General features: G+C 43.1%; 1 protein-coding gene across 1 annotated transcript in view; it reads left to right on the plus strand.

The window, feature by feature from the left end:
• Positions 1-12,090, plus strand: part of IKZF3 (IKAROS family zinc finger 3) — a 36,993-nt gene that overhangs the window by 13,721 nt on the left and 11,182 nt on the right. Inside the window, exons 4-6 of the mRNA XM_074926559.1 lie at positions 5,818-6,078; positions 6,756-6,923; positions 8,567-8,683. Of these exons, the coding sequence (XP_074782660.1) occupies positions 5,818-6,078; positions 6,756-6,923; positions 8,567-8,683 (546 nt within the window). The remainder of the gene's footprint in view (positions 1-5,817; positions 6,079-6,755; positions 6,924-8,566; positions 8,684-12,090) is intronic.

Raw genomic sequence — 12,090 nt, forward strand, 5'->3', positions numbered from 1 at the left:
AGATTATCATTAGGTAGGAATTGGTAATGGATGGGAAGCACCAGGTGTGAAATTATACAGGAATATACATCTTGATAAGAAAATCCTTATATTTGAATAAGAAGCTTTAAGAACCAGTTACATCAAGTTTCCTGGCTCACATGAGCTTGGAGATGATGTATGTTGTTTGATTATTTTGGGAGGGGTGTGTGTGTGTGTGTGTTGTTGTTGTAATTAATTGTACAACTAGATAAATTATACTGTGTTTTAATGATAGAAAGACACTGGTATTAATGAAGTAGAAAATACACATCCGAGTGCTTGGAAAATGATGCCTGGTTTGTGGTGGTGGGTTGGTTTTTGGTTGTTGTTTTTTTTTTTTTTTCCTTTCCAATTCTCAGTGTTGCATTTCAATTTGATTTGTTTCTATTTTTGTTTCAAGTCACAATAAAAACAAGGAAACTCATTACCATAGAGCATGCCCTCCACAAAGGGGAATTATGAAAGTTTCTCTCCTATTTTTAGAAGTGAAATTTCCACCAGGTGCATACCACACGGGTTCATTTAGGAATTACCACGCAAGTTTGCTTTATACTGTATCTATGCTTGGTTTCTGTACAGAAATGGATTCTCAGCAACGGGACTAAGAAAATACTGGCAGGCACAAAGATAAAATCAAAGCCAATATGTCCAAGTAATAATTTTTAATAAGTCAAGGAAGTGAAATGTAGGGGTTTCCAGTGCGTTGCAGAAGTACTAAATGCAGTACTTGGGATTTTTAGTGCAGGAGACTGTGCTTTGGCCTGCAGTGACACAAAAAGGGCTCCTGGGCTGCGGGGCAGGTCCACGAGGGAGCGCACGTCTGTGGCCACCACGCCTTGGTGCCCGCTGCTGCCGAGCCCAGAGCTGGTTGTGCTGCTCGGTGACTGCTTCTTCCTTTGTTGGCAAACAATGATCTCGTAAAAGCATCCCTGCTGGATGAAAAAGGGAGCTGGAGCCGGTGGAAGAAACAAAGCCAGGTTGGGCCAAAACGGCTTGAACTCCTTTCCCTTCCCCAGAGCTGGTACCTGCAGTGGTGCAGAACACAGACATGGGGAAAAGTTGCCTTGTCTCGGACTGTGTTGTCTCTAGCAAAAAAAAAAAAGAATTCAATCTCACGTTGTTATTGTGTCACTTAACATTTTATCATTCCCCGTGACTTACAGTCTCCAGATTTTCAATATACACATATATGCCACATGTAATTGTTTTCTCTTCTTGTTATTTAAGGAAAAAAAAAAACTTAGGTGTAGCGTTGATTTTTTAATTTTGTTTTTTCCTCCTTCCCAGTTTATGATTTGAACAGGACGTGCTGCAGACCTCTCTTTATTCATTAAGGAATATGGGTGGGTTTTAATTCACGACATATCTTCCCCCGCAGTCTGTTAATTCCATTGTAGAGGTGTTTTTCATAAACACGCAGGATTCTGACTTTAATTTGGAAACTCCGCTGACTTTTCGGTTTCACCACATATGTCTGTTCTGTTTCAAGCTGGTTTAGGTGAAGGAATCTCACGTTCTGGGAGGGACCAACTCGAGTACGTGTGCGCTAGGCTTTGGGTTTATACCGCTGTTTCTGGGGACAGTTTGTGGAGATAACGGTGATGAATCATCGGTTAATACCTGTCAAATCCAGGTAGTCACAAGAATCCTTCAATATGCACACGTATAGACTCCCTTCTTGTTCTTCAGCATCTGAATGCTATTAACAGCTGTCAAAACCTGGTAAACTATTTATATGCTTTCACAATTTGTTTAATTGGATAGTTAGGAAATGGCATACAAGAAAAGCTTTTCTTTTTTCTTTTTTTTTTTTTTTTTTTTCTTTAGTCTGGCTGAACATCTGTAGCATTAGGGGCTCATTATCTCTGAATTGGCATAGCAAATCAGCAGCATCATTAAAATGCCACATTAAGATGATTAAGTTTCTTTGTTATCCAGTTGACTTTTTGCATGTGCTGAGGATTTCACGATTATGACCCCACTCCTTGTAAAACACTTGAGCAACATCACCCTTTTGTGCCGTTGTCTTTAATAGCTTCTGGTTTTTATTCTTTGTGCTTTTCATAACACTACTGGTAAACTTTGCTTAACAACAGTACAAAACTTATGTTATTTTCTCTATATTTGATGCCCAGGTCTTGGATTAAATATAGTAATTGGGGGTTTTTCCTTCTGAGACTTCCTCCTAGAGAGAACAGCTAAGATGAGACTTTAGCTTGTCCTAATTGTTTGCTGCTGTTGTCTTCTTTTTTTATTCATGCACTTTATAGAACAGACACAAGCACTGTTCATGTGGTGACTCAGTCTGAAGTTGCCACCACAGCTTTATTTTGGATTTTTTCCAGAACCCATTGTTTTTACAGTGTTTCAGGTGAAACAAAAATATTACTCTGGAGTATGTCTTTCATCTTGTAATCATCTCCCCAGGAAATGAAACCATGTGCATCAGCCTTAACGCATCACACTGGTACTTTGTTGTGTAAAATCTACAACATTTTGTTCTGCAGTGTGTATTACCTTCGTGAACTGCCTCAAGAAAAATAGTTACCTGGGTGGGAGACCATGAATGTTTTTTTCCTCTTACAACCTCTTTACTTTCCTAAGCATGGAAGAGATGACAGCAATTCTTTTTTTTTTTTCAACTGGGGGAACTTTGTTAATGTTGTTAGGGATAATTGTGGTTTTCCTCGGTTAAATTTCCTTTTTCTACTTGAAGTTACAGCTGCCTTCCTCTTGGTTAAGGCAGACGAGCCTGGAAACTCCCTAATCTCATTAAAATGTGTTGATATGATTTTTAAGCGACAGATACAAACCTTTCCAGGCAGCTGCCAATCTCCTTATCTCACACTATGCTCTGTGCATGCCCGTACACACAGCAAAAGTCAGGGCTGAAAAAGGAATTTAGTTGCTTCAGACCTCTGCAACACTTGGTTAATTTTGGCCTGACTGTGCTGAGGCGTCTTTTCCTCCCCCTGCTTTGTACCAAAGCTTTCTTCTGTGCTGCACTCAGGAAGGCTGAGTAGACGCGAAACAATAACAGGTGTTAGGACAGGAAAAAATCCAACCCTTCTAACATTTACTTGGTTAAAAATATCCTCTTCCCCAGTGGCTTCTGCTGACGGTGGTTCTCAATCATCAGAAGGTGAATTTTGCCGTTGAGGTTCTTCAGGTTCCAACACACAGGCCGGAAAGTGCTCGAGCTGTGGTGGGATGTCACTGGCTGCTGGAGCGGTGGTGGCGGTTCTGGGGGGAGGCAGCGGTGGAAAAGCCTTAATCAGAACTCAAGTGCATCCTTCTCTGTTACTATACGAAAACAGCAGCACTGCAGGCAGGCAGCATGCAACGTGGAAAGTGCAGAGGTAATTATTTTCCGCAGTGGAACCATAGGATGGCTTACCCAGTTTGTGCCAGTCAGCAAGGGGAGCTCAAACCAGCGTTCCTGCGCCACGTGGACACCAGCATTACGCTGTAGAAGAATAAAAAGCTGTGAGCCCTGAGCTTGTGGTGAGAAACAGTAGAAAACGGTAGAGAAGTCTTCTCAGTTGGAGGTTACAACTAGTCCACCGCCGCTAAGCAGTCGCACTCGATGCAGACAAAAGGTGGGACGTTAAGTAGAAAGTGGGAATTGAAATTGTTTCTGAAAGTACCAACAAGGTGCAGCTGCAATGTGTACTTCCTTTTACCATGTTATGCAGGATGTAGCAAATTATTTTGGAACTGCCTCCTTCTGAGAGGGAAAAAAACCCAACCAACCAACATTTTTTTTTTTTTTTTTGGAAACGAGATTCTGTTGAAAGCTGATTTCAGCAACTGGCAATAATTTTTCCTTAGAGTGATGGAAATGGAAGCGTGAACTAGTTTTGGAGGAGTCTTGGTAGCAGGGTCACCCTCGCACCCTCAGACGTGATGTTGGCAGCAAAAGGTCCCTGCAGAGGATGCCCCGTTTCCGTGGGATCCCCGGGGTGTGGAGCAGAGCTGGTGCTGAAGAAGGTGCAGATTAAAACGGCCCGTTTGTAGGTGGATCCAGACCTCCCTCTGCCGCCCTGAGCAAACACCCAAACTGGTGTGAGCCCGTCTGGGACCCGGGCAAACAGTCCCAATACCAAACTCTAATAAAACCATCTGAGATAGGGGCATAAAATCACACAATATGGGGGAAAAAAGCCATCCTGCTGTGGATATCATCATCTGGGGGGGGCACCAGGAGGAGTCTCGGAGGCTTCCAGGCTACTGGGGATTCTTGCGTAGGATGAAGAACTTATCACCCACCTGCTTCTTCCACCCCACTTCAACCCAAAGTAAGATGGAGTGGCTGGGCTTAGTGCAGTTAGGCTACAGGAGTGATTTTATCACTAAAATATAGTTGAAAATTTTGGTTTCATCAAAGTATTGGTTGCCAGATCTTTATTTTTCAGTGCTGCTTTTATGTTGCCACCTCATTTTCGCTGTCACCCATTGTTTGTTCTCGGCATTTGATGTGGTTTATTACTCAGAACCAGAGCTAATACATATTCAGCAGTCCATGTTCTGTACTTTGGAGAAAGGACAAGTGATTAAGTGCCATATTTAACTGTCTAACCCTCAGTTTGAGAGAGGAGCAGGTGGCCATGAGAACAATACTTTCAAACAGGAAACTCTGTATTTTATCTCTTTGTGCTTTTCTTCACTTGGTAGCTTGAGGCATAGCTCGGGTTTCAGCCATAGCCCAGCTCTTGTCTGGATGGAAAAGTCAGCTCGAAGCAGAACAAAAGCTGTCCTGTCGATTAGCAAGGATTGAACGCAAGTGCTGGTAATGCTGGAGTTAACAGTGGAAAGGAAATTCAGCGACATAAGTTGAGAATCATCAGCTGTTTATATAGTGTGACCAATTTGTTTATATTTTTACATGGGAGCATTATTGTTGGTAAATTATTAGCTACTTGTTACCTTCTCCTCTTGTCATGAAATTGCATTCATTTAAGGCAGTGGCTTTGGTTTTCTCTGGACATGGCGACAGGTCCTGGAACCTCTTCGAGGGCCACGGGTGCTGATCTTCTTGAGTCTGCGTTCTTTGCCACTCGCAATATGACTTCGGGCAAATCTTTTAACGTTTCTGGGACACATCTATTTATCAGGAGATCTCCACTTTGCCTCTGCTGGTTTTCCTCACATCGTAAAGTAACCTTGCGATACGGGTGTCAAGATTATCGGATGCTCCTCGCAGATTGGAGGTCTTTGGATAAAACTTGCAATTTGCAAGTGAAAATTAGGATTATTGATTGGGTTTAGCTGATGAGAATCTCTACCGTGGGAGCACTGGAAGTCTTTTACTGGGTCAGATGTATTTCTTAGACATGTTTCAAGCACCAGAGGTTCCATGGGAAGATAGATGTATCCTTTTTAATCTGTGTCTCTATTTCCAATTCACGAGAGTAGCCTGTGATGCTAATTTCTGCAGGTTAATTGTGACTTGTGGGAATAAGTATTTTCTTTTGATTCCTGAATAGTACCCTGTAATCGCAGAAGTTTGTACTGTATTAACCTTTTATAATCTGTAGAAGGAAATTTTTCATCAAAGGCAGTTAACAGGCAGGTCGATATTTGTAAAGGTTATCTCACTGTGAGTATCATCAAGTGTACATGGCCCATGGAGATTCATGTCTCAACTGCATTTCTTCATCTTTGGGGGTTTAAGTAAATCTTTTAGAAAGATTGATAATGTAATTTATGTAATTTTTTTGTGAGCTTTTTTCCTAAGATACTTCACTGTGCCTAAGATGAGCATCTTTTCACTTTTGTGCTTTGTTTTACCTGCAGATGATGTGGTTAAAGTGAAAGGTGAATACAGTGAAAGAGAGGAGAGTGCTTTAAATTCAGAGCCTATGGAAAACCCAGAAGAATCTGAAATGCCTTACACCTATCCCAGAGAATATAATGAATATGAAAGCATTAAACTGGAAAGACATTCTGGTTCATATGACAACGTCAGGCCAGCTAGTGGAAAAATGAATTGTGATATCTGTGGATTAGCCTGCATTAGCCTCAATGTCTTGATGGTTCATAAGCGTAGCCACACTGGTAAATATCCCTATATTATTCTTGTAAGAGCTGAATACTGAAAGGATAATAATGTGTAATCTAGACTCCTTATTTTTAAAAAGAGTACCAAAACGAGTATTTCCTTGTTCTGTCCTTGATGCCACTCTAGCAAGTTACTCACTTTTCTGTGCCTCGCTTTACCCACCTTTCTTCTTATCAGGATTGAATGTTAGTAAAAGCACGTTTGTGAGGCATTTTAAGAATTTTGGATGAAAGGCACTATGTCATTTAAGCGTTTCAGGCACAAAACACAAGTTAGATTGGTTTTGTGCTCCCATTTCCAGTCTGTATATGTATTTCTCTTTGTGCTGTTCTTTGGCAACGAACCTGAGCATCTTAGGTTTCGACCTGCAGTAAGATAAGACTTTTTTTTTCTCAATAAAAATTGCTAGTTTGTTGGAATCAGCCTCCTCCAGAACACTTATTTCCATGGGAGAACTGTGCAGTGTTTTCCATAGTTGTACATATGTTACAAGAAGCTCTGACACCAGAGCTGCATGTAACTCCCACTGAAGTCAACGGAAGGGCTGTCTGGGTTTCTATAGAAAGAAATTGATCCAGTATCTCATTCTTTCCTCTTCCAAAAAGGAAAGGGTATGAGGATAGCATGATACCCACGTAACCATTAAATGTCCTTTTTTGTATGTCATTTTAAGGTGAACGGCCATTCCAGTGTAATCAGTGCGGAGCTTCCTTTACTCAGAAGGGTAACCTCCTCCGCCACATTAAACTACATACAGGGGAAAAACCTTTTAAATGTCATCTTTGCAGTTATGCCTGCCAAAGGAGGGATGCGCTAACAGGTCACTTAAGGACCCATTCTGGTAAGTGACTTCAAAGACACTTCATGTGTTTGAGATGTGTGTCACTAGGACACTAGGTGTGGAAAACAGAGTCAGTCAGCAAAGTTTGCTCAGCTCTAGTTCAAGGAGTCGACAAAGAGCAGCGACCACTCGCTCTGGCTGCTGTGCTGATGGAACCCGCCCGGGACCCGGCTCCGCTCTTAGCGCAGGGAGAGGGCGCAGGGAAACCCGCTGTGGTGCAGTCTCCAAACCTGCCTGCACAAAGTGAGTGGAGCTGGCTGGGCCAGCACGCTCTGAGCTTGAGGAGCAGCGCAAAGGCACGCTTGGCTCTTGGGATGGCTCTAGGAGCATAATCCAGGACAGCGTGACTCCCCTGCCAGATAACACCTCGCTGCTGTGTAGTGCCTTTCATCTGAATGTCTTAACATGCTCAACAAATGCCAGTGGGTTTTCTCAAGACTGGTAGGGTGTTGTGTCCATTTTGCAGATGGGAGAAATGGAGGCACAGAGCTGAGGTGACTTGAGTAACGAGCCAGGTATAAACTGATTAATCTTAGTTCCCCCAGTTCTCCAAGAGCTAGGTTGTGCTTACTCTTTGACTTGGGTATATCCTGTGTTATAGAGGAGCCTAGAAAGAAAATATTTATTCTAAATGATAGATGTTATCTCTGCATCGCACTTCAGGGGAAAAAAAGTTCAACCTCACAAAGAATCAAAGTTCACAATGAGATTATCTGACATGGATAAATGAGATTCTGATTTAATCAAGACCCAGCACAGTGGTGGTGACTGTCCCCCACCAGCACAGTGCTAAAAACCTCGTGCTTCAAACACATCGTGTGGTTATTGTGACTGAAGTTTTTAAGAGCTGGCTTATTAAACAGCGTAAAGAAAATCTCTTCAAGTGAATCAATGTAAATAAGTGAACAATTGCATTAGCAGTAGGGAGCGTGGTGTTTTTGCGGGGTATGCAATGCAAGGCTAGTTCTATTTGTGCTGTAGAGGGATGATGATTTGCCCGGGTGTGTTCGAGGATCTCTGCTCACAGAACAGTTACGAGATCGTTCAGGCAGTGCTCCCATCCTTGGGTATGAGGCACTGGGAAAGGCTGTGTGGGTATCTGGAGTTCCAGACAGGTTTGCTTCACCTTAAATCAATTAGGAACATAATTCACAACAAATGCCTTTGGAAATGAAATGAACCTCACATACGGTTTTGGTTTGGTTTAAATTCATCGGTTTCATGAAATCCTTGAAAAATGCTGTACAGGCAGGACCTAGGGCAGGCGGGCGGGACGGATGCGGTCCGGTTTAGCAGCGGTGCAGTTGCTCTTCCCTGGGGAAGTGACACCAGGAGAAGTTGTCAGCTGGAGCTGGGCTCCGGGAACCGGAGCCCCTGGGAACAGCCTCTCGCTGCAGGTCCTCTGCTTTTCTGGGGCTGAGCTCGGGGGGTGAAGAGGAAGGAACTGTGTGTCCGGGGGGGTCTCACCCTTGTGTAACCCTGATTTTGTGATGATTACAGCGCTCATAAACTTAACAGAAATTTAAAGCATTCTCCATGAGCTGAATATATTCTGTTAGTAACTATATACGGGACTGTCAGGGAGCAAACTGGGTTTTAGCAGTCTCCTGGGGTTATCTCATACCGAGCTCTTGTTTTTCTAGTGGAGAAGCCGTACAAATGCGAGTTTTGTGGAAGGAGCTACAAGCAAAGGAGCTCGTTGGAGGAGCACAAGGAGCGGTGCCGTACTTACTTGCAGAATGCTGGCATGTGCGAGGCTGGTGAGTTTATCGCGTTGTAGTGGTTTTGGTTTTTTGCTGCATTACAGTGCTTAAAAAAGGGCATCTGGTAAGCTGTTAATTCACAGCCTGAGAACAGTTTTCACTACAATCATTTTCAGTAACCTGAGGGGCTGTAACATCTTAGAAAAGGGTCTGGTTTAATGCATCCCTCAGGCGACTAGTTAAGGAATGCTTTTATTTTAATCACTTTTTTATTTCACAGTTACTTTGAATAAAAGATCTAAAATACCTTGTACACAGCATTTCTGTAGGTGACACTCACAGTGAGCTAAATTATTCCTACATTAACACCATTACGTGGCTCATTTTATTGGAGGAGTTGCTGCCCACGGTTGTTGACAGCAGTTGTTCACGTGTCTCAGTCCACTTGATCCTTCCTTTAGAATAAGCACTGTAGGTCAGAACTGGTTAGAATTTGCAGAATTTCTAGTGGCATGGATCTAGGGCCTGGAAGTGGGGTGGTAACCCGACGGTCACTGGTAGATCAGCTCAGGAGGTAGTGAGAGGCACGGGACTTCTCTAAGTGTAGAGCTGTCTTTGAGAAAGGCTAAAAGTAAAATATATCAAAACACAGTTTTTCTTATTTTCCTTTTCACATCTCAGTGCTGCAGTTCTGAAAATACTTTGGTGAAAAATAGCTGCCATAATTCTTTGAGCCTGCTTCACCCGAATATTTCAAATCCTAAAATGAACTTTTATGATTTAAATCCCACAATATGCCAGTAAGGCAGGAAAAAATTACTTTTCTTATTCAGTCGGGGAGTGGTTGTGACCTCCCAGAAGATTATTCGATTAATCCGTAGCAGAGCTGAGGCTACAGTTTCAGAATTCAGGTTCCCATTCTTTTCCTTTGCAGCCTTAAAAAAAGAAAGAATAACTATTTAAGGACTCAAGCTTCCTAGTTTTGATTGTGATTTCAAATTGAGTTTTCTTTTCAAGGAGAAGGCTAAACTGAGTTTTCAGAGAAGAAAACCGAAATGTAAAATTATCGTTAGAGAGATGACAACGGTAACCAAGGCCCTTTAACAATAATGAAAATTTATTTGTCTTTAGTGATATGATTATCAAGCAATGATTCTGCAGGCATCATCACAAGCTGGGCCTGAAAACCAGTGTGAAGACCTTCGATACGTGGTGACAACCATGTGGTCACAGAGTCCTCACCCTGTGCAGAGGGAGTAGGTTGGTGTGTCAGGCTTTGTGACACAGGCGCACGCAAAAACTGCCGTGGAGAAACAATGCTTTAACAAAGTTAGAGTTTTACAGTTTTTCACGAGCGACCTTTTCAGCAAAAGACATATTTTGTAGAGCATTAGTAAAAGTAAATGGTTATCAGAACATCAGCAAGTTTTGGTTTTCATGAGAACCCATACCTATTGTAAGCGTGGGTTTATGTTACAGTACGTACTCCCATGGTGGCAGTCACTCCAAGATGTCCACCACCTGAAAATGGAAAGCCTGATACCTGCTATAGATTTCTGCTTTTAAATGCTTCTCGTGGTTTATATTCATTTCAGTATAGCACCATTTGGGTGATCCACAGCCTGCTGTGCAGCACGGGCTGCAGCGCTACAGAATGCCTTAAATTGGTCACAGAGGAAATGTAAATTTCCAGCACGCCGTGATGTGGCTGTACCCTGTGCCTTTAAGACCTTCACACTTTAAAAAATATTGCAGTGTTTTTAGTGGAGTAGTAAGTTTTATGAAAAACAGGAACTCCAGTCTTGCTGAGACGTTTCCATTCAATTCTCTGGTATCAGCACTCTGGTAGCTGACAGAGGGAGGGAAGGCTGGAAGGGACCTCAGGAGGTCATTTAATGCATTAAATTTGGGTTTTTTCCCCTAAGTGTAGCACTTTGCACTTGTGTTTAGTGAACATCATTGTTTGATTTCTCACCGTTTTCCTCCATATCCACATCACTTTGAACTTTGGTACTTTTCTGAAGCCCTTGCAGCCTTCTCACGCGGAGCCACCTTTAACTGCACGTGTGCTCTGCGGTGCCATCACCCAGTAATTAATTAAAATATGGAAAAGCATCAGGACCGTAGTAACCATTCTGGTTGCTTTTTAACATGAGGTTTGCATGTTCCAACTGCAGCAGTGTGGAAATATTTCTGAAAGAAAGGTTTTATGCAACGATATTGTTAGAGCGTTGCTCAGTCCCTGATAATCATCTCGGGTCACATTGTTCTCATTGCACAAGAACCCACCTCTCTGTTCCACTCTCCATTGTTTAGTGACCACATAGAGATGCTACAGGAAGCAATGCCTCCAATTTGAGCTGTGCTTTGGGCTTTAGGGTTTTGTTAAGGATGCCTGCACGTTCTAAAAATTGTACACACACTGACGGTGTGAGAGAAACCACACCATGGAAACAATTCGGTACAGGCTACACCATCGTGGGTTCGTGCTCTGGGCTGGAGGGAGAGTATCCACGCTCTGTACAGCTCCAGAATGACCCCATGGCTAGGTGACAGCGCTGTTTTGGAGAGGTGGCTCGTCACCACATGAACAACATAAGCAGTCAGTCATAATGGATAAATCACACTTGCACAGAAATGTTCTTCTGGCCGTGTTTTATAACCGTAAGCTCGCACCCGCAGCGTGCAGAGCGCCCAGGCAGGCAGCAGCGCGTGGAGGCACCAGCGACATCGTGGGGGGGGACCCGGCAAGGCCGTAACCCCTCCCTGGTGTCAGCTAAGCGGGAGGTGGCGACCCAAGCTTGGAAGTGGTCAGGACACCGGAGCTAAACTCCGTCCTGCTGCTGCGTGTAGTGCCGTGCTAGGAGCTTGGCTGTCCGTGGAACGCCAGAGGCACACGCGAGAGCACTGATGGATCTGAACGGGAGGCAAGAGGCTGATTTGTTTGGTCTGCAGTTTCTCACAGCATCCTTAGAGTTTTTGTTGTTTTCTGGCCACGTGGTTGAACCATCAGAAGTGTTTAACCTGCAGGACATTTCAAGGTCACAGGCTGAAGTAGGTTAAGTGCTTTGGAAGTCCAGATTTTCTTTATAATAATTCGCTTTTTCTCAGTGTAACTTTGAGCAAAGCACTTGGCCGTTGCTGTCAGCCCAGCCTGAAATTTATTTTTAGATACATGTTATAGTTAGGTAATTAGTTCTTTAAACTAATGTCACCACGTGCAGTGGAATCATCCAGTGGGCAAGGTAACTGAGGAAGAAGACAGGGCGTGATTTTCTCTCTGTTTGAGAAGTCTTTAGAAAATTTTAAGGGATTAAAAAAATGTTTCCTAAATACTAAATGTGATTTGTGGATTGTTTAAGAAAGTGATCCAGAGTGAGAGGATTTAAAGTTAGCTTTTGGGTAGAGAGCGCAGTGTTGTGGGAGAGAACCAGTGGCTCAGCCAGCAGACACTCCTGCCCTAA

Source organism: Athene noctua, chromosome 25 (assembly GCF_965140245.1).
Source record: "Athene noctua chromosome 25, bAthNoc1.hap1.1, whole genome shotgun sequence".
Taxonomy (NCBI): Eukaryota; Metazoa; Chordata; class Aves; order Strigiformes; family Strigidae; genus Athene; species Athene noctua.